Genomic DNA, 22,134 nt, shown 5'->3' on the forward strand with positions numbered 1-22,134 from the left:
TGTTACCAATTACCCACTGGAGGAAACCACTGAGGTTTTCTCTAAGTTCTCACATTAAGGCAAGATGTCTTCCCAGAACAAACACGTGAGTCAAACGCAAATCAGTGGTTTCAGAGTCATCCCTTTCTCGCCTTCAAATCTACTGTTCTCACTGGAACTTGCCTTAAATAATAAAGGCTATGAGAGCAGTTAGTCTGCCCTCATCTCTACAACCACAGAATGGTCATTTAGCTGAAACAATAAAATTTTTGCCTTTGCCTTCCAAAGACACATGTTCCATCTTCTCACACAGCGTGTGTGGGATGCTGTTATAACTGCTTGCGCTCTTAGAGAGATGGTGCCATAGACTTATTTATGAAATATTGCTCTTCAGTAAAGGACAAACCTAAATCCGAGTGCAAGGTTGCTACATGTTTTAAATTTAAATTTATGTAAAAGAAGCAATTAATTTTGCAATATGCACGGCTTCATATGTGCAAATTACTGGAAGATCAACGTAGCCATTGCTGCAATTCTGAAAAGAAGTCTTAGATTGTCCAGCGCAAAATGAGAAGCGATTTCCCTGATGCATAATGAATACCAACACTACTTACACAAAGTATACAGACAGTAGTAAGACATGATCTGGGTTTTAGTCAAACAATTTTTCAAAGGGAAAACCACAGGGAACCAAAGGGAAGTACCAAAGGGAAAAGCCACTGTCTCTAAGACAAGATAATACTTCGTACCTCATAACATTCACAGTAGTTTTTGAGACATCCCGAGCGTTTACAGTTACACCCTTTGCTGTGTCGCCGATCCGATTCTCCTTCCTTTCCTTTCCCTATTTTGGGCTTGAAGGCTTCAGGGTTTCTGTCCAGGCAGGCCTGTCAATGCAGACTCAAAACATCAGTCACTGCATGTGGGGAGCAGAATTTAAAGGCACGATGTGACAGTTATAAGCCCTGTAGAGGTGGAAGGAGATCAGGGTATTATGCACCCACCCTACCACACTCATTAGCTCTACAAGGCACAAGCTACTGCTTTCATCCCAGATGTACACAGAGGCAACCCAAGAAGTCAGCTGTCCCATCTCGGTGCTACTCAAGAACATGCCGAAATCTGTATGAATTAGAACACGCTTTTCAGTTCAACAACTTTAGAAGGGGAGGGAAGAAAAAGACTCCTCACCTTTATTGCTTTTTGTCTATCATTTTCGTGGTCCAGGTTGTTGTAACAATTTGTACAGTTGCAGTTATTGCAGAATTCACCATTTGCAAAACAATCGCAATACCTGAAACAGAAGATTATTTATAAACATGAACCATTATATGAGCATTAATGCTGAGAGAGCACTAGCAGAAGTGTTTATTTTGGTGATACTCAAATGGACCAATAAAGGTCTTGGCCACTCTATGCTAAAATCCACACAAGAATGGCATAAGCTTTATTTCAAGTCCTAAATCCTGTAGCACACACTTAAGCTGCAATCTAAAGGCACAGCTCAAGGGGGTCTGTCCAAGCTGATGTTAACGAAGTTAGCTCCAGCCCCGCAGCAGCATAGCGAAGGTGGTGACACTTTGTCCTAGTGCAGTCCTTGGGTGCCCGTCCCATGCTGAGTGCCATCCTGCCACAGCTACATCACAGCCAGTTGAAGTCTGCCTTCAGGAGCTTTCACAGAGCCAGAACACAAGGTAAGGGATCGGAGTGCCAACTAACAGCAAAACAGAGGTAACAGACAACTAGTACAATAAGCCTTTTTTTTGTCAGTTTTGCCTCCCAAAAAGTTGTTCTCAACTGTGAACTTAGGTTTAGCAAAAGCAGAGATGGAAGAATAGAAAAAGATTAAGAAGTACAGCTCATAGGCTGAAGCAGAGGCAACTAGGAAAAAAAAAAGCTATGAATGAACACAAAATTATAGTTATCAGAGACTTTTTAAAGGGACAATTAATGTGACTCAAAAATCAGCAAAACATTTACAGGAAAAGCCAGTTGCATTACCCTGTCTCTCTCATATCTCTGCTCACCCCCCAAAGTTGATATAGGGCATCACCACATTCATCCCCAATTGAGACATGGCTTTGGGCCAAGAGAAACTCCGGTGGGTTTCAACGGCCCCGGTACGATCTGCAGTTGAAGCAAATGGAACTCATTGATCATTATCTATAGCTACTTTTGAGATCCTGCTGGGAGTGCATGTTCATCCTTAGGAACCTAAATTCCTTGCCAATCTGGCTTCCTGCAACTTTCCTAGGGTCACCCAGAACATTTGTAAAACCACAAAGAATACAATAGGGTTGCTCTAGAGTCAGCTGTAATCCTCATCTTGGTAAAATTGCATTTTGGTGATTTTTAGCATCCTGCATTTTTCCAGGAACAAACTACATGAAAAGCTTTTACAACCTGTTACACTTCTCCTTTCTGTTCTGTTTAAAATTCAGTACTGGAATGGCTCTAGGCTTCAGAACAAAACAGGGCTGACATCTGTCTGGAGCATCACTGAGCAAACCACTTCTCTGATCAAGTTTCCTTGTTTGTAAAATAGGCTACATGCCTACCTTAAATATGCACTTCGAGAAAAATAACTCCCCTTCCAAACAGGGAGAAGGTTTGCTAGGGAGAAAATACCTTTGCCAGAGCAAATTTACCATGTGCTTGGCACCGATGCCTAACCATTTAAAAATATAATTACAGTACATGGTTAGAAAACATCTCCTCAAATAATACGGCTCATTTCTCCTCAAATAATACGGCTCGTTTGCCAAATTGGTACAAAGGCATGGATAAAACCAGCAAAATACCTCATCAGTATGAGCAAGACTCAGGCCTGTCAGTGAAAAAACATCTACCTAGTCATACGCTTCAAAAAATACACAGCACAATCTTTTTGAGCTACTTAACACAGCTTGGCTCTTCTGAGATGCTTCAGTAGATGCCCACTGATTATACTGTGGGACGTAATTCTGCTCACAGCAACAATGCAAGTTCAAGTGCAGGATAAAATTGCTCTACCATGCACAAGGCTGCATGGTTAGAAATTTATGAAATGTTAGGGTACATGCAGCCCACAGAATTTCCACACTGTTTTATTCAAATGGCACATGAACTGCACCATCTCCACTGACCTTACCAACAATCTTAAATTAGAATCTAGACCTATCATTTTTCATATACTTTAAAAATATTGTATTCTGACTCTTGAAATAAATACGTCACGTCAAAAATCAAAGGCTTAAAAACAACAAGTTGTACTTACAGTTTCAAACACAGAGATTTTGTACAATTGCAAGGCTTCCTGGGGCGGTTTGCAGATTCAGAGGGAATTATTCTGGAAAAAACAGAAGTGTTAACTATTTACACACACTCACACACATACTATGTTATCAGTTTCTTCCTATTTTAAATTCAGATACCTGGTTCATAATACAAACATGGGAACATCTTCGCAGTCCCCTTGTAACAGTTTTTTTGGCTGACTGTTTATGTAACTACCTTAAAGGATACATTTCAAACCAAAAAAAGACTAGGTAATTTATTAACAAATAAAATGCCTTAGGCATGCAGCTAGATTTGCAGCAGTAAGACTAAAAGCTAAAAAACCTTAACTACTAACTGCCACCAGAGAAAGCTCCCCAAAATACCTCTAAAGACAGGAAGGGCTGCATTCAGCCAAGGTGCACATCGTATGATTGTGCCTTTCCCTTTGTACAAGTTGGAATTAAAAAGTTTACAAGCTCCAGAACAATGAGCAAGCCAGTCAAAACATGGCATTCAGCTTAAAAAAATAACTTGATAACAGAGACTGACTTTAACTACTCTTAAAAACCAGGATTTTGTGTTACTAATCACTTTTGATGACATTCAGTCCATTCCTATCCAGCAATTTCTTCACATAAAACCAAGAGATTAAATCAAATCCATTCACTTGAAAAGCTGCATCTGGATTTTGGATTACTTTGCATCACAGTTTAGGTTGCAGCAATGAAAACCACCTTTGTGTACACAATTTCCAGAAAACAAAAATGCAGTAGGACTTTGCAGAACAGCTAAACTTATTGGCATTGGTGGGGGGGAGGGAATCATCCATATTAGCTGCTATTTTCATCCTTTAAGGAAAAACAGATTTCTTTTTCTTTTTTTTCGGGGGGGTGGGGGGGGCGGCAAGGAGGGAAGGGGAACACAACACCCCAAACTTCTTATCAAGTGTGTTTTGGGTTTTAGTTTTGTTTCTCTGTTTGGTTTGACTTCTACCATTACTAGGTATCTAGCTCTTGTATAATCTGGCATCCTTTCCAGCAAAGTCAAGAAATTGCCTAGCTTTCCAGCTCCCTAACCTAGCTTCCAGCTGCTGACACAAAATGAGGAACAAGCAACAGACAGCTTTAACTTCCTGCTCCAGGAGTAAAGAACAAATGAATCAAAGTAAGTACAAGGAAAAATACCGCTTTGACCAGAGATGGTCTCAATTGTTAGACCGACGCGTGCTCTTTAGTCAGCAGGAGATAACCACCTCACAACAACACACTTCATTTTCTAAAAAAACACAAGCAAACTGAAAAAAATCTCACCCTACAACAGCAACTCCCATACAACGCCCCCCCCCCCCCCCCCCCCCCGGCAAAGAGCTCCTCTTTAAATGGTACTGAAGCAAGAAACTTGTTCAGCAGCTTGTACTGCAGGATTTTTTTTTTTTTAATTGACATGCAAAAACACTCACCCATTGAACGGTAGCCGTGCTTGGGACTGGATTCCAGATGTCCCTGTAAAGCCAGTGTTGCTTGCTATAGATACATAGGACGACTGCTGTAGCTATCAAAATAAAAGGTTTATGTGTAATATGAAAAAAATAAAGTTTACACAGTAATATTTGTAGCAAGTCTTTTAATTAGCATATCCTGTATTGTTACAAAAATAATATGCCTCTAACTACTGTTTTAGAAACTTATAGAATTGGACCAGGCGGTAATCTTTGCCTCTGCATCTAGCAGAAAATGCATTATTTTAGGTATATATCTTTTTTGTTCTCTACTACAGTGTCCAGAGCCATACAGATAACAGAGACTACAAATAAATGCTCACACTGAACAGTTCCTAAATCCATGCCTATTTCCCCTTATTTTCCTAAAGGAACCCCTCTCCAATAAATCAACTTCACATCCTGCACTAACAACTTAAATAGCTTTCTCAATCTACAAACCACTTACTACCAAATTAAACAAACAAAACATTTCAACTTGTCTGCATCTGTAAGCATCTATATTCACATCTTCATATGTTGTTTGTGTGCCTGTATTTTCAATAGTATGTTTTCAGTTTGGCACAAAAAACACAGCAAAGATAAAATAAAACAAAAATACAATGCATATAACTAAGGTGAACAAGACTGATCAGGGTACCTGGATGCACAATTTGTTTCGCATGCTTAAAAATAAACAAATAAACAAAAATCACTCATAACAACTTGTCAAATGACACTGGCTTGCACTATCTTGTTTTCTACCATCTAGGCACAACTCATTTTCTCCTTTTGGGACAGACTCTGCAGTCAAGCTGGCACATACCATGATATGGACCAATTGAAGATAGCCCAAAGGGGACAGATTTTGTCTGGAACACAAAACTTCTAAGGAGAGATACAATAAATTGCATTGTTTGGTGTAAGCAAAGATTTAGGAAAGTGGAGTGCAAGAATACAGTAAGAGTATTTAAGGACTTAAACTGCTGCTGTAACAAAACCAAAAATGAACCAGAAATAAGGTTGATACGAGTGATGCCAAGGGCTGACAGAATCCTTCTTTGCACAGGTAGGCTAGCTAGCCATCAGCAAAACACTTCATTTGTATTTCTTTTCATTTTGAATGTTAGCCAGATTTCAGCAAAGCAGAAACCTAATTCCTAAACCTACGCTGCGCAGCAAGAACGTCAATAGGAAAGTAGTATGTTCCGTAACAGCGCTGTTTCCTTGCTTATCGCTGGGATAATACCATACCTGTGTGACATACTGAGCTGGAAGGACTGCATAGCCTACGTTTCCGGCACCAGGTGCTGGTGCCAGTACCGTGCCGGGGGGCAGGTTAGTGAGGTTGGGCTGTATCTGCGGCAGTGGAGTGGCTGGCATAATAAGTCTTTGTTGGGGCTGACTAGTAGTAACTATCTGGGAAGTTGGGTTGATTGGTTTGGGCACCACCTAGAAAGAAAGGACATCTAGATGAAATCTTTGTTTGTTCAGAGTGGACTTTTTAATTTAGAATGTTATTAAAGTGCTGCAAACTGGACACCTTTTTTGTCCAGCAAAAAGTCAGGAACACGCATTTTACACTCAGCTCACCTGTTTTACAGTCTGTGCTGGCACAATGGGAACAGACATCCGCACGGGGGTCGCATTCACCACCACTGGCTTCGCTAGGATCAAGAAACAACATAACGTTATTAACTCAAAACGCACAGTTCAGTCCTCCAGTCTTTTACCTACAAAGAATGCAGAGATAGTCTTCATCTTGCACTGTAGGGGATAACTCTTGGAACTGGCTTTTATGTTTTTGACAATTAATCCAGTATCTTTGCTACATTATGCTCTGCTCATTAATACTGCAACTGTTTTGAGATTAATTGACAAAATACATGACACATCAACAGAAAAAACACCTTTGTAAATAAGTATTTGCACGAGAGTCCATATGCATGTGCTTCACAGCAACAGTTTAAAAGTCAGCCTGGGTGCTGACCTCCTCTGAATACCGAATTTCCATTTGTCAACAGCAGAACACAAAAGCACATCCTTGTTTTAGATCTTTTATTTCATTAGAGCTCCAGAAATCACAGCCAGAAACCAGTATAAACATCTGACACTTTGAAAGTACCTGATTATCCAAAAACCTTAATGTTGCAGTAGCCTGCTAACAGGTACTTTATGAAAAGTGTGGAAAGTATTTTATTAAAGATGATTAAGGACTTGCCATGAGTCACCCACAGAGCTGATAAGCTAGAGGAAAGCATTGTAAAATGCTCCAAGGATCTAAGCTTCACTACAGAAGAACTTGACATAGTAGCATTTCCATATGCAAAACAGAGGTAATGGCGGAACATGAAACCTTTCAAAATCTACAAGAATCTACCACAAAACCGAGTACATCTGGCAGTCCTGAAAGACTTCTACTACGTAGTCATTTCAGTGCTTAGGAAACAAACCAAGAAAACCTTACGGGGTACCTCCGACAACGTATCAGCACCAGCACTTACCTTGTGGAAGGGGCTGTGTATTCGTACTGGGATTCTGACTGGCAGACGGGGTTGAGCTGTTGGCTGTTGTGGCAGTGACAAGTCTGACATAATGGAACTTGCTTCCGGGCACCTGGATCTGCTGAACATTGGGTGCAGTTGCCAGGGGAATAATTGTCTTAAATTGAGATGTACCCACTCCTCCTACAGTAATGGTCTGCACTGCTGACTTCACAGCCTGTTAAATCAACAGAGACAGCATTAATGTTACTTTTGACAAAGGCAGAATATCAGCATATTTATCCCTCAATCTGTTAGCAAACAACTCCTTAATCACTAGTATCCATGAGAAAAAAGTCACTCATCCCTGCGTTTACTTTCTAGAGCAAAACAGAGATTCCAAGAGAATTAAATGTCACTCAAAGCTTGGAACAAAGCAAACTCAGTTCCATTTTCAATCCTTTACTCCAAACTCCAAAATAAATTGTATTTACACAGCACAGTGACTCAGTCACCTTCCCAAGATACAATGTCTGCCAAATTACACTCCAGATGACTAAAGGACACTTCTCAGTTTGTATTCAAAATCAAGCAAAGAACAAACCTAAAAACATTACCACTAATAAAAACACAGGGTAAGAGCTCCTGCCGAACTGTTCGTGCTAGACTACTGCACGATTTATCTTTGTGTATACAGATATGTCCCGTTGGACAGTTTGTGGTGAATAGCCACAAATCACTGTGCAGCACTTGAGGTGGAAATCAGACAGAGCACATAGAACAGATAGGCCAATAAAAGAAAGAAGCAAGAATAATAAAGAGGGGTGAAAAAAAAAACTAATAAAAAAAGTAAGAAAGGTAAGGAATGGGAGTTTGGCCAATCTCTGCTATCCCAGCTGAAATAACAGCTTATTCAGAATTTGTAAGACTTCATCTTTCCAATTTCTCTCAAACTACAAACTGGTAACAAGCAAATGTTTATTTTATTTACATGCATTTGTAACACTCCTGGCTGGATGAAGAAAGGCCCTTTTTTCCATCCTGCTGATAACCTCGAGCTTTCATTCATTCCTTTTCTCTCTCCTTGCATCGGATTTCTTTTAGATCTCATCTTTTTATTCTCAAAACATTTTAATATTGGTACTAAAAACATCATTGGCATTGGTATTAATTTTTAATAGTAAATGTAGTTGATACTATGACCTGGTTTTGGCAGAGTTTATGCACTGTTTATTACAATATTTTCCCAGCTCCTCAACCTTCAGCAGCTACAAGAATGACATTATATTTACATGCATTTTACCAGATATTCTTTTGGAAAAGGTGTTTTCTTGGCATTTCTTTAAAAATAAATTGCACCTTCAGCAACCCGCAGCAACTCAAAGTAAGCACTATCCGTGAGCACAGTCACAGCACAAGCGTTATCACAGGGAGACCAGCGTGGGCAAAGTTCCTTCTAGTACATGAATTACTGGCTGTTGTCCAAGCACAACTGGGAAAATTATAAAATTTAAATGGCAGCTCTTCAAAGGGCTAGTGAAGCCTGGTGAAGACAGGGAAAACCCTTGTGTTGTTTCAGATAGCTTTGGATCAGATGTTGGGGGGAGGGGAGAAAAAAGGTACTGTGCAGGCATCTCAATTCTCCCTTTTAGGCTGCGTGCATTAGAACGATTAATGTTTTAACTGTTTTAAAATTACTACCTTTCCAGTTTCTGTTAAAACACACACACACACACACAAGAGTAAGTCCCCAAATCACCAATCCAATTACCACACTTAAGGGAAGACAAGACTATCAAAACCTGTCCACGTACCTTGTCTTTCACTGTACACGCAACTCCACCCACTCCCAGCTCTTTCCACCCTGCTTGTTTACACTCACACACATCCCTTCTTGTCTACCAAAACAGGAATACAAACATTAAGACAGAAATAGACTCAGGTAACTTAAAGAGAAATAAAATAAGAACTGTAGTTTAGGAAAGACTTCAGTTTTGTGTTTACATTCTTTAATGCAAAAATTTATCCATGTTAATACAGAAAACCCTGACGTTTTTCTAGAAACGGAGATACAGAAGCTATTAACTTATAATTCTGCAGCTCTCAGACCACAGTGTCTTGCTTATGCAGACCTCTGCCACAAGAATATGAACTCCATTGTCAGCCTCAAATACTTGGAAAGCAGCTGCGGCCAGTGGGATACAAACCCTATTCACAGGTGAAAGAATTAAGCACCTGAAGAACTCTTCTTAGTGTCATAGGGAGACTTTTAGATGACTGGGGAGGTTCAACGTACGGAGGTGAGTACTTGAACCACATAACACTTTTCAGGTCGGGAGGCTGCTTTCTAACTGCTTGCTCTTGGTGATGGTCGGCACCCCTCGACAGGAAAAGCGTCCGCTCCTAAGGCAGTTTTGGAGCCAGCTCTTAAGCAAACGCCATGACGAGAACACCCTGGGACGGACAGACCGACCACTGCAAATCTGCAGTTTGGCGCGCCAGTCTCCCACAAGTGATGAGACAAGACACAGACATGCCAGAAGATGAAACAAAAGCCAGTTTGTACCTGTGCAGTTGTATGGTTGACTATGGCCTTCCCAGGGGAAGAGGGTGCAGACTGCTGCACTGTGAGGATCTGCTGTCCTAAAGCTACATTCAGGGGGACGCCCACCGTCTTCTGGGGGGAGCTGGGAGGCTGCGAGGCCACTGACACCACTGTTAGCTGCTTGGCAAAACAAAGAAGCTGGTTTAAATCTCCGTGTAGTAAACAATACCCTGTACATATATGCCCCCCTCCTCAAGAAAAGGGTCCAGTTCTCAGCCCGTACCTCAAGGTCTCCCTTTAAACATGGGCATTGTACTTAACCAAAACTCACCCAGACTTCTCCCTCTAACTACAGCACATACACACAAATGCACAATGGAAACTTGCAGGCATTACCAGTTTCCAAGCCACCTGTGGGCTTTTTTTTTTTTTTTTTTTTTTTTTTTGAAAAAACCCTGTCACTGAAGCATGAGCATTGTCCTGAGTGGAGTTCCTGAATAACAGCTTTATAAGTAGTGCTATGACTATTTCATCATAAATAAATTTCAAACAAGGAGAGCAGAAAGGAGTAACAATCTCATCATACACTATTAATGCAGCCAAAAAAAGAACTTCATTAGTATTTCCAAGCTTCCTTTTCAGATTCCTGTAGAGACCCAGTTTTCTGACCAAATTTCTGTGGAGTGGAATGTCAAAATATTCTATATACCTGTGTCCCTTCCACTTTTGCTTTTCTCCCTTCTGTTTTAAACTTCCCACTTCCTATTGCTCCCTATTTCTGAACTCGATGTATTTGTTCTTAAATGATACACAGAATTATTCTTCTGCAGTAAAATCGAGGTGTAACTCAACCTCCCCACCACCACACTCCTCTGTGAATTCCAGTAACATTTAACTTACTTCTTCCCTATGTTTTGCCTCAGTAACTGTGTAATTCTCAAAGTCCTTTGCTCCACATTTATGTAATGCTAGGTAGATAAAACATGGCAAAACTTAGAAAAATCTCATTCTTACACCAGTGCAGGTGATATAAATAAATAAGCATTCAAGAAAAACTAGACACCCTCAACTCTTGGTTCCCACCTCAGACTCACCATCTCTCCAATAATATTCCTCTTCTCAAGACAATATTATCAAATCTAATATTCAAGCGTCATTGTGACACCTGCCTGCAACGCAGCCTAACAGGCAAGTTTTCTTTCCTATGTATTGTGTACCAGTGCAAATCTTCAGGCAAGGAGCATGATGAATCCCACTTATTTCAGATGAGAGCAGAGGTAACATATTAAATTGCTTGTGCAGCACTAGGCAATAGTTAATAAACCTCATAGAGGTCTCGTCTTAAAAGGGGAAGATCCTGTTGACCTTTTATGAAAGCTGAAGAAAAAAATACAGTATTCAACTACTTGGCTAAGAGAGTACAGCTGCTCTCAGAATGGATGCTTAGCGAATGGCAAGAAACAGCAGAAATGGAAAACTAACATAGCAGTGCATATTAACCTAAAACCACAGTAAAAGAGCCAGTTGCAAAAATCTAACTGAGGCCTCTAACAGCAGAGCATGGTGACGTGCGATGGAGACTCCGAAGTGACAGGATCACAAACAGCTTCTAGCAAAGACTAAAACCAAGAGCTCCATTCAGATCTCATTGCAGGATGGACAGGAAAGCTGCAACCAGAATCAGGTCCTTACCTTATTAGGGGATTTGAGCGGCGAGATAGCTATTTTATTCGGTGTCTGTTGCGCTGTTGTACTTAGAGATGATCCAATAACTCCGCTCTCAGAGATTGTTATTGTCTTTGGTGGTGTTCCTGGAGCAGACTGAGAAAGAACTCTACCTATAATCAACAGAGATATGGTCAGCTCAAGTTGTCCCTATTTACAACAGCTTTTAAAGCAAAACGTTTCTCTGGATTTCATGTGATTTATCCCCACTTCAGAGAGTATACTAGCTTGCAGGAGGGACACCAGAATTCCTGAAGTTGTATTTGGCAACAAGGAACAAAAGGCATTCTTGCAAATAAAAAGCCACTTGATTCAGGCTTAAAAAAGCAAAAATTTACAATCAGCTTTCCAAGACATTCAGCTGAAAAATGTTTTAAAACCACATAGCATCCCTCAGTGCGCTGCCCTCCCTACACACCTGTACTGTGTACAAACACCCAGGAGCTGGCAGCTTGCTGGCAACTCCAGGGACTGCTGGTAAGCATGCAGAAAAATTGAGAATCCTTCAGGGGGCTACCTCCCTGTGAAAAATAGCCATCAGAAACAAGCTCTATTAGGGTAACCAAAAAAAGGATGCTTGCTTTCTCCCTACATGCAATTCCAAGTTTTTTCTTTTTTTCTGCTCATACTAGTTATTTTTCTGTCACTGTTAACAGAACATACAACATTCCTTCAAAAATAGAAGTAAAGCATAACTACACATACAATCTGCTTCTACAACAGCAGACAGTGAACAAACCACCCTGATGCTCAAACACCAAGCAGCTCCAACTCACCACATCATTTTCAGAAACACTGCAGAAATCAAGAAAGCAGATTTTCTTCATGCTTCTAAGCTTCTTTCTGAAGAGCGTTCAGCCACCGAGCTTTCCTGTGCTACTCTGTCCCAGACTCATTTGTCATAGTTTTTATATCTCATCTATTGCATTATAATATCAAAACAAGACAAAATGACCCAACATAACTTTTCCACTTAAAATCAAGTGGTAACATGAGATTAAGTCATCCAAAACTACCACAGAAGAACATAATCCTGGTGGAAAGTTGCCTTCCTCCAAGGTCTACAAGCTCCAAGATAGGTTGCACAAAAGTGATGGTTAAGTTACAGCATACAACATTACCAACTGCTGCTAAAACCACATGCAACCTGAAATGTGTCACCATCTGTGGTAATTAAACCATCTACAGTATTCAACACTTCTAGTTTGTTTTTAGTGGTGACAGCTTTCCCTTTCTCACTACATCCCCTTGGCACCAACTTACTAAATAGAATCTGTCTGCTTGTTTTTACAGCTCTTTCAAAAATACAGCCTCTACCTCAGTTTGCAAAAATTCTCAGGCAGTTAAAAAATACTAAAAAAAAAAAAAAAAAAAAAAAAAAAAAAAAACAGAATGCACATGTGCTATACCTCCCCCACAATGTTGCCAGGGTCTCAGAGTCAGCAGGTTATGCTGGACATTTAACAAGAATTTCTTCTTGTTTAGAGAAGCATCTTTACCCACGAGTAATGCTTCTGTCACAGGCTTGGGGAAAAGTACTCTGCATTTTTCAGAGTATTAGTTTTAGGAAGATTCCTTTTGTAACAGATTCATTCACTTGTCCATATTACCAAGTTATGTTATGAAATGAACACTTCCCTACATTCTGAAGGCAGCAAACTTTTAAAACCTAATACAACAACGTTATCTAAACAATAATTTTGCTGTGGTTTTTCTTTACCGTCTACTAGTTTTCACATGCTGCCAGACAAAAACATAATGCAGCTGAAGTGATGTTGCTTGGCTTCTCTTGTTTGTTTTTCACATACAGATCAACAAAATAGTTGTCAACAGACCTCTGGAGATCATCTGAGCCACCTGTCTTGCTCAAGGAGGACTCAGTGCAGTAGGTTACCCAGGGCCAGGCCACTTGGGTTTTGAGCATCTCCACGGATGGATACTCCACCACCTCTTCAAGCAACCTGTTCCAGTGTCCAACCACTCTCACAGTGAAGAAGTGTTTTCTCATGTTCAAGTGGAATTTCCTGGGTTTCAGTTTGTGCCCACTGCCTCCTGTCCTGTCACTGTGCACCAACAAAAAGAGCCCAGCTCTGTCCTCTTTACATCCATACACATATACAAAAAGCTAATTCAAACTTGTATGAACACAATGAACCACTCATTTACAGGTCTACAAGTCTGTCAGAGAAATGTTTGAGGAAAGGGAAAAAGCAGGAGGGAGATATGGGCATGTACATACACCTATATTTTATTTAAAAACACAAGCATGGGTGCAGGTTCCCTAACAAGGGAAGGAAAGGATTATGATTCAGATGTGTGTCACACACTTACAGCTGTAAAACTCACCAACACAGGAGAGTTACATGCTTTTACAATCACCTGAAGTCCCAGTTCTGTAAAGGCTTAACATATTTGTTTAAGCATGCGGAGAAAATTTTAAGCCTATTTGGGGTAGTCAGTTTGGAAAGAGTCGAAGGCTCCTCTTCCAAAGCTCTGAAGACTCCTCTGGCTTTCTACATTTGTCCTCTTGAGATAATTTACATGTCTGAGATGTTACTTGAATACATGCAGTGATCCATTTATGAAGGGGCACATCAGTCCCACTGCCTTAATAAATGTAAACTTAAATAAATATGTTTTGGGCTTTTTTCATTTGTCTGTTTGTTTAGAAAGGAAGCAGAGGAAGATTGATTAATTTCCCAAAGAGGCAAATCATTCTTAATAGTCTTTATTGCTTTCTTAGACATTTCTGCAGTGTTTATTACCGAAGTAGATGAGCACCTTAACAGAACCAATATAGCTTTACTCACAGGACAGACAACTCCAGCTACTCTTTCACTTAAAAATATTTTTCCTGACATTTGGATGTATAACATTTAAGTTTACCATAAGTAGATTACAGGAATACAAGAGCATTTGCCTCCTTTTTTTCCTGTGTATGTTTATATGATACCTCTGCAAACACTTGGTTTCTCAAGCAGTCTTCTCTTCTCTGGTGGTGAGGTGTTCTTTTCTACCTCTTAAAATTCAGAAAATAAAAGGAGCTTACAGAAAAATGACTAATTGTACTATTACAAAGATGACCCTAAATGAGCAAAGTTTAAGTGTTACAACCACTGCATTTATCTGCTTTAACCTGCAAAATCTTCTGCTAAGTATTTTCAATTGCATGAGGTGCTTCAATAGACTCTTCAATAAAACCATCAACACAAAGATTTCAAATCTACAATCATCATCTCTTGGAATAGCTTCTCAAAAAAAAAAGTAACAGCAAAACAAGTCAAAGAAGTATAACCTGCAATGACCGGTGACACTTGAGTAGTCTGCCCTGTAACAGCTTTGCTATTGATTGGTTTTGCAAAGATCAGCTTGGTGATCACTGGGCCAGAGGTTGGGGTTCGGGTCTTCTTTGCAATCTGAAAGATGGATAGAAGATCAAAATAACTTCAGCATTTTGGATCTAAAATATCATATTAAGTAAACCATAAAAGAAAGAGGGCAATATTCACACAGAAACGGAAATAATTACTTATCTCCCATTTCACCTCCATTTCTCACATGGAGAGAACTGGGTTATTGTTAGTGACACCGCAGAGAGTCAGCAAGCAAAAAAAAGGAGGCAAAGTAGGACAGTCAAACCCCGTAGTCTTCCATCTCTCTGCACAAACATACCTACCATCATCAGGATGATGTCTTATTAGGCTCCTGAAATTATTTTTATATGCGGTTTTTCAATATAAAAATATTGAAATTAAATGCACAAATATCAATACTGAAGTTAAAAAAAAAAAAAAAAAAGGTTACTTTACAATCAACCAGGACAGCACTTTTTCATATTTTTTATATATGATTTAAATATAAAAACTACCACTGAATCATCACTTCACCTGTTCCGACACAGCAGCACACTTCCACCCTCCAGCTGACAACAATGAAAACAACCTTCAGCAACTGCTCTGAAAACACCTGGAGTATCTGTCCCCGAATGTTTTTGGCACTCACAGGCAGGCAGCAAATCAGCTGGCTGCATTCGGGGCAAGGGAATCTTCTTTCTTCGTACGAACCGTGACACATCACAGTCCATTCAGTATCCTGAAACGCAGCCGGATCAGGGACAGGAACGTGTTATTTGACGAGTCCGACCACATCAACTTGAAAGCTTTTTAAGCAGGGTTTAATAACAAGCAAGACTTCATTCTTTTTACCATATTCAGAAATCAGCCAGCACACATCTATTCTAACGCCTTCTACGCATTGGCATCCAGGTGGTGAAGGGTTCAGCCGAGTGACTTCTTTCAAAGATTACTTAGCCTGTTCACTATACACTGCCTGCACTAGGTTACTACACCGAAGGTCTTAATCCCTTCCTGCGGCCCTGGAACTAGAAGCCGATGAAAGACAGTTACCACAGGTGTGAGGAAGAAGAGGAACCTTTAGCAAAATATTTGTCGACCCACTTCTAGGTCCCCAAATACGTACTGCCAGTTTTGTGGCAAATCAGCGACCAAACTGGGGTGCTAATGCACACAGCTGTGCTGTTCTAGCTAGAAGAGACCCCCCCCCAGTGGTAGGCCAACATCTTCCTTCAAAGCAGCTGCAGAGCTACCCTGACACTTCCACTAGCTGACATGATTCACTGGCCCTGCAGAAAAAAACCATTCAGCTCTTTGTTGTTGCTGCTCCCACAATGTCAAACGTGTCTTAGAGAAACGCTCCTGTCGCCTCTCTTGGATCTCCAAGCCAGCTCCCCTCCACATACCTAGATGTGACACAAGGAAGAGTGAAAACGACTATGAAGCCTTGCCTCACCCAGAGGAATGCTTTGAGGCGGGATCCCTGGTGTTTCAGGGTATTCAGCAATACAGAACAGTGGGAGCTGAACTGAGCAGACTCAGAAGGCCTTACTGAAGCCCTGACACTGTCGTACGCTGCCGTTCAGGGCTGCACCTCCCTCCTCCAGCAAACACACAGCTGCACCCCACGTGCGCCAGTCAAGGACTCTAGTAATGTCCCAATGGCACAACGTTAGCATCTGCTCGAGGAGTCGTGTCTCCAAGAGGCAAAACTGCTGTTGTTCCTTAACGAACCGGAGAAATCAGTCACGTGTATGAAAGTACAGAGTTGACAGCTACTTTTAATAGCCAGAGATTACTGCAAGTGTTTAAATGAAGTAATCAAGTAGGCCGAAAGTTGTGGTTTCCTATGTAAAACCCTATTTATAGATTTTGCTCACCATAAACATCTCCTTTATGGCAGAGTAAAGCTGAAACATTCGAATTGCTCTGTAGCAATACATACACAGCTGGCAGATGACCATTTTTAAATGGACATTTACCAGTAAAGTTTTTTTTTTTGCAAGCCTGCATACATTAATTTCTAATAAACTTCCCACATTTTATCTGCTGGATTCATGATCTTCATTCTACTGAAATTAACCTTATCTTGCCATAAGGTATTACTGTACTTCAGTTACTATCACTTTTACTTTCTGAAGCGAGGGCAAAGTCTGGCTCATAATGTGATCCCTGTCTAGCAGGAAGGCAAAGCGCTGAACTAAGGTAGACCTTCTCCAGTAACAATCATTAAATACGCTTTTAAATTACTTCATAAAAAAAGCTATCTGTTAACATGAAACACGTCAGGAAACAAAAATGCCCAAACAGTAGCTGGTTAACACAAACCACCCTGCTTTGTTCATACTCGACTTGCAATGGTGCAAGACCGACTGTTGGAGCAGGTCAGGAACAGAAGGAATACAGTCCTTACAACATTCTTTTTTTTGTTTGTTTGTTTTGGTTTGGTTTTTTTTTTTGTTTTTTTTTTTTGTTCAAACCACTTTTTTTGTCTAGGAAGGAGGTCTAACAGTCTAACAAACGACTAAATTCCCTCAGGCCTGGGAAAACGCAGTGCAACTGTGAGACGGTCAGTTACGGGAGAGGAACGGCCCTTGGCCCCGGCGCAGACAGCACGCTCCTGCCCTACTCGCCGCCCCTTGCCAGCGAGCCTTTGAGCGCTGCGCCACTGCAGCGAGCAGCTCCGACCACTTGTGAAAGCTTTCTAGGCATCAGCAGGCAAACTCCTTCCTCATTTCAGTAAGGGACTGGAGAAGGCAGAAGGAATAATCGAGGTGACAGACAGTCCCTCTGATGCTTCAGCAAAACCAAGTTCTCTGGAGCCCTCTGTCATTGCCTATACTAATCACAAGGAGCTTAATACTATTTCTCTGGGCCTATGTAAGCTAAACATGCTCCCTGCAAGTTACTTAGACGGCAAAAACATTTCCTAGGGCAACAAGCTCTTTCGTAAGAATATTATCAGATTGAGAGGCACATATGAAGCTTCTTCCCCCTACAGAATATAAGGGATTTATCTGCAAGCATCTTTTATTTATAAGGGTCTAATTGCGTCTTCCTCTAAGCACTAAATAGCACTACTAAATAAGTTCAGGAAGCATGCTTCTAGGATCAGACTTTGTCTTCAGCTGTTAAATGGCATTAGATATATACCAAAAAAAAAACCAAACAAACAAAAAAACCCCCACTAAACCAACAACAAAAAACCCAAAACAAAATCAGCCCCCCTTCCCCCGAAACCCTACCTCATACTCTCACATTTACCACTGGAAAGGAATATGTGTACACAGGCAGCTACCACAAAGGAGCTAATGCGCTATAAATCCACACTGTGGATTACCTAAGGGGAATTTGCCCATATAGGCACACTCTATGTAATTTACGTTTGGTGTGATATTAAAATCACCGAGTCCGGAAACGAAAGGAAACAACGGCAAACTTCTGAGAACATAACGAAGAATCAAGAAATTGAGCTAGGAATCAGGGTTTACTCCGAGGTTAGGGAGTGAATGAGGCCGCTTTTCTGCAACAAGACTGAGCCGCTACGATGACTTAGGAGTTACCTCGCCATGGTAGCTTTAATACTACGGACAGAGAGGTGTAACAGCTGAAATGCAAAGCCAGTCACCACATCAAGACAAATTCAAGTTAGGCTGGCTTAGTGACAGCAATGGAAGCAGATCTGGACATCTGGTTGAGAGAGTCATCTATAAGGTGAGACTTCTGCTTAACGCATCCATATCTATTGTGCTACATCAGCACATCATTGTTTTTAAGCCTGTAAGCAGGCAGGAGCCCCAGGCTGAAAGCAGATGTATTTGCCAGTTTTGCCCACACAGCTTAAACTATCTGTGCACTGATTTCAACTCTGTCAAGACAAGCCATCCACGTCTATACTAAAAGGGACAGCAATAAATTTCTTGGTACGTACAAGGCCCAAGGTCGTGCCACATATTACAGGCTGCAGCCTCATACCTCTAAAAGTGCAGTCAGAGAGGGAACATGAGTCTAAGAACATTTCACCAAACTCTATCAATTATGCCTTTTCACAAGTGCTGAGATTTCAAATAGCATAATCAGATCACAGTGGGGCTGCAGAATGCTAATTTAATTTCTCTAATGACCTGAAAAGCCCCTATGACAGTGATGATATAAGGAGACCTGAAAAGAGTCCTTCACCATCTAAAGCCAATCTTCTATCAATTCATTTTTCTACACCTATTTCAACTGTCATGCTGCTTTGTATCAGAAACACCTCATGCGGCTTGGCAAATCAGTTCAACTCCACAACACCCTTGGGAGGCAGGCACATATTCACAGCTTTCCTTCCACACAGAAGGTGCCAAGAAGGCACTAAGAGGCCAAGAGCCTTTCCAAGAAGATGGGGTAAATATAGGACTTCATTTGCTGAGCCAGGGACTCGAAACATGGGCTACCTTCCACGTCATGCATGATAGAGGGGATTACAAATCTCATCTATCCTCATCTGTCCCTCTGATAATTATTTCCTGCATGGGAAAGTACTGTTAGGCAAATGTTAAGGTATTCATCTTTCCTGCAGTATCCTGCACTTTTGTCAAGCGACTGAACATTGCATTCTTGCTTTTCATTTCTACTTCCTCCTTTCCTTAAAAAAGGGAAAAAAGAAATCCAGATGTTAGTAGCTGAATCTCTTCTAAGAAAGGAAGCAAATGTTTAATTAAGAGACCACAACCAACACATTTAATCAAACTGCAACTAACCACAGACTTACAAATGGATGCAAGTCAGTTCGAGGTTACATTAAGTAATCTATAGGGTTCCTAATGACCAACAGTAGAGATCAAAATCACCATTCTTCTATCACTGATAGCACAAACTCATGTAAACAAAAGCACAACACAAGTCCTTTTCTCCTCAGTTTCCCCGTATCCGTCAGTCTGCAGCAAGTAACTGAAGCCAAACACTGCTAACTGATCCATTCTTAAATGTTCCTGGGCCGAGCCAAGAGAAGCTTCTTTAAAAAATATAGTGACAACCAGCCATGAGTGTTCTAGTTGCTTACATCTGCTTGCTATGAAATAACATTTGGGGAACTTAGCACTCCACTCATAGTTTGCTTAAGTTGGTTATTTTCCACATATAGCAAATTAGTGTTTATTTGTATACTTTGAGATTTATTTCTCACTTCACTTGCAGACTGTAGAATATACCTTTTCTTCAATAACTCTCCTTGAGCCCTACTTCTCCTTCATTTTTATGAAATCTTATTTGTGCATCACTGCTGACTAGAACAGTCATTCACATTTAGTTCCACCATGTGTCATATGACTATCAGACCATGTGGATAATAATCCAGTTCTTTTCAACACATTTTCAGATTCCCCCAGATTCCTTGTGGTTTCTAATATCTCAAGCTCCATGCCAGACTCAGGGAGCCAGACTTCGCAGCATCTGGGTTATGGCAATGTCTACTCTATCAATAGTTATTAACAAGCTTAAGTAGATTTTAAGCAGAGAAAAGATACTTTTATGTTGTTTTTCATACGCTGTGAGGGTTTTCTTAGGCAGCTTATTTATAACAAATGGTTAGAAGCAAAAGCTGCTTTTATCATAAAGGAGGAAAGCAGTGCACACTTTAAATAAAGAAACAACAGGCATACAGAGTTCAATTCAATCTTCCTGAAAGCACATAAAATTTATTTTTTTTTAAATTAAAATAATGGAAAATGTCTTTTCAATTCAGCGATTTTTTTCCTCTGAGGCAAACCCTAAGTTTCTAGGCTGTAGCTATAGAGGGCATAAAATTATAAATAAATCCACATACGAAAAAGGAGGCTAAAAGCAACATCATATATCTATACAAGGAACAAATGCAAAGGGTGAAAGCCATTCTTTGCCAGTCAGCAAAGGAAACGGACAACAGTTTTGCATCAACAGAATTGTTTTTAAGAGATTTCATCAGCATAACTCACTTTACCTGTACTGTTTTTAATTGCTGGGTCTGCAATACAGAAGGCTGGGCTGCAGTATTTATCAGCTGACTTCCTTGCGTCAAAGCTGAGACGCCAACAACGGGTTTCACTTCTGACCTCCCTCCAATAACAACCTTGATCTGCTGGCCTTGTACCTTGGCGTCTCCACCTTGGGCCTGGGAGGTGGCTTTCTGCGCCTGGGGGAGCTGGCTGTGGGGTAGTGCTAGAACGATGGGTTGGCCAGACTTGCCCAAAGTTGTTACAATGAGCTTTTGCCCATCCGGTTTAATACTCTGATTGCCTATTTTAAGGTCAGCGGTCTTGTTCAAAATAATCTGATTGGCTGATATAGTAACAGGGGTCTGAGCACCAAGTTTATGGAGGCCACTTTGAAAGGTAGGCTTTACTATTGCATTAGTATCAGTTTTTGCAGTTGTGGTATTCACTGTCACTTCGCCTGAGTGATTGCTGGGCACAGTAACTGGTTCTGTGGTGACGGCAGGCGTAGTCGTTGCTGACGAATCACTGGTTGAGCTTATGTTCACTATTTCTTCCAATTCTGTTTCCATGGGAATAGAATCTCCCATAGGCGACGATACAATAACTGCCTCAATACTGTCATCTTCCACCAAAGTTATGCCAGTGTCCATTATTTCCTCGGGGAGTAAGCTGTTCACTTCTGCTGAAACCACCTCCATTTTAGCAGTTGTGGCAGTAACGACAGGAGCAGGTACTGCAAATAACACATATATAAAAAAGTTACTGGTTTCCAGAAAACATACATTTTGCAAAGCTTTAAGAATACTACTAAAGAAGAAACTATAATGACACAAGTTCTTGAAGACTGAGTGAACTGTGCAAACAAAGGAGGGATATCATGAGAAAAGTATGCATACCAACACAACACATCTAGCTGAACCTGCTTTCAATAATAATACATAATCAAGCCTTTTCAATATCATCTGTTGAAATCAGTCAAATGGACTGACTTTCTGCAGAATCCCTGTCCACTCTTGACAACACAGTACATGTAAAGGCAAGTTCTTTCCCTGAAGACGTGGGCATCTTTTTCACAGAGATTTCAGCTGAGATATAAAACTTTTTTTTTTTTTTTTTTTTTAACTCTTACTTTATAAATCTGACAGATGATACAAGTTTGTCATAGAGTCAACATCTGCTAGCAAGTTACCTTTCCTCAGAGAGCTTTTCTTTATACCAAATGCGTTGGGGGTTCATTTGTGTCTAAATGCTCACTTCAGTAATCTCAGTAACAATACACAGGAAAGTAAAACCTGTCACTAGACAGCTGTTATTAACCACAAAGGCTTAATCAGCAGCCCAACCCAGGACCAAGCCCAAG

General features: G+C 40.6%; 1 protein-coding gene across 6 annotated transcripts in view; it reads right to left on the bottom strand.

The window, feature by feature from the left end:
* The window catches only part of LIN54 (lin-54 DREAM MuvB core complex component), a 43,386-nt gene that overhangs the window by 3,445 nt on the left and 17,807 nt on the right, over positions 1-22,134 (bottom strand). For 2 of the 6 annotated variants that reach the window (XM_062574307.1, XM_062574308.1), the window contains exons 2-13: positions 20,780-21,507; positions 14,763-14,883; positions 11,435-11,580; positions 9,764-9,922; positions 9,012-9,095; positions 7,219-7,435; positions 6,308-6,381; positions 5,969-6,166; positions 4,697-4,788; positions 3,236-3,307; positions 1,171-1,273; positions 729-866 (exon numbers count right to left, since the gene is read on the bottom strand). In XM_062574307.1, the coding sequence (XP_062430291.1) occupies positions 729-866; positions 1,171-1,273; positions 3,236-3,307; positions 4,697-4,788; positions 5,969-6,166; positions 6,308-6,381; positions 7,219-7,435; positions 9,012-9,095; positions 9,764-9,922; positions 11,435-11,580; positions 14,763-14,883; positions 20,780-21,472 (2,097 nt within the window). In that variant the 5' untranslated portion in view covers positions 21,473-21,507. The remainder of the gene's footprint in view (positions 1-728; positions 867-1,170; positions 1,274-3,235; positions 3,308-4,696; positions 4,789-5,968; positions 6,167-6,307; positions 6,382-7,218; positions 7,436-9,011; positions 9,096-9,763; positions 9,923-11,434; positions 11,581-14,762; positions 14,884-20,779; positions 21,508-22,134) is intronic. The other 4 variants (XM_062574309.1, XM_062574311.1, XM_062574310.1 and 1 more) reach the window with 4 other exon arrangements.

Source organism: Rhea pennata, chromosome 4 (assembly GCF_028389875.1).
Source record: "Rhea pennata isolate bPtePen1 chromosome 4, bPtePen1.pri, whole genome shotgun sequence".
NCBI lineage: Eukaryota > Metazoa > Chordata > Aves > Rheiformes > Rheidae > Rhea > Rhea pennata.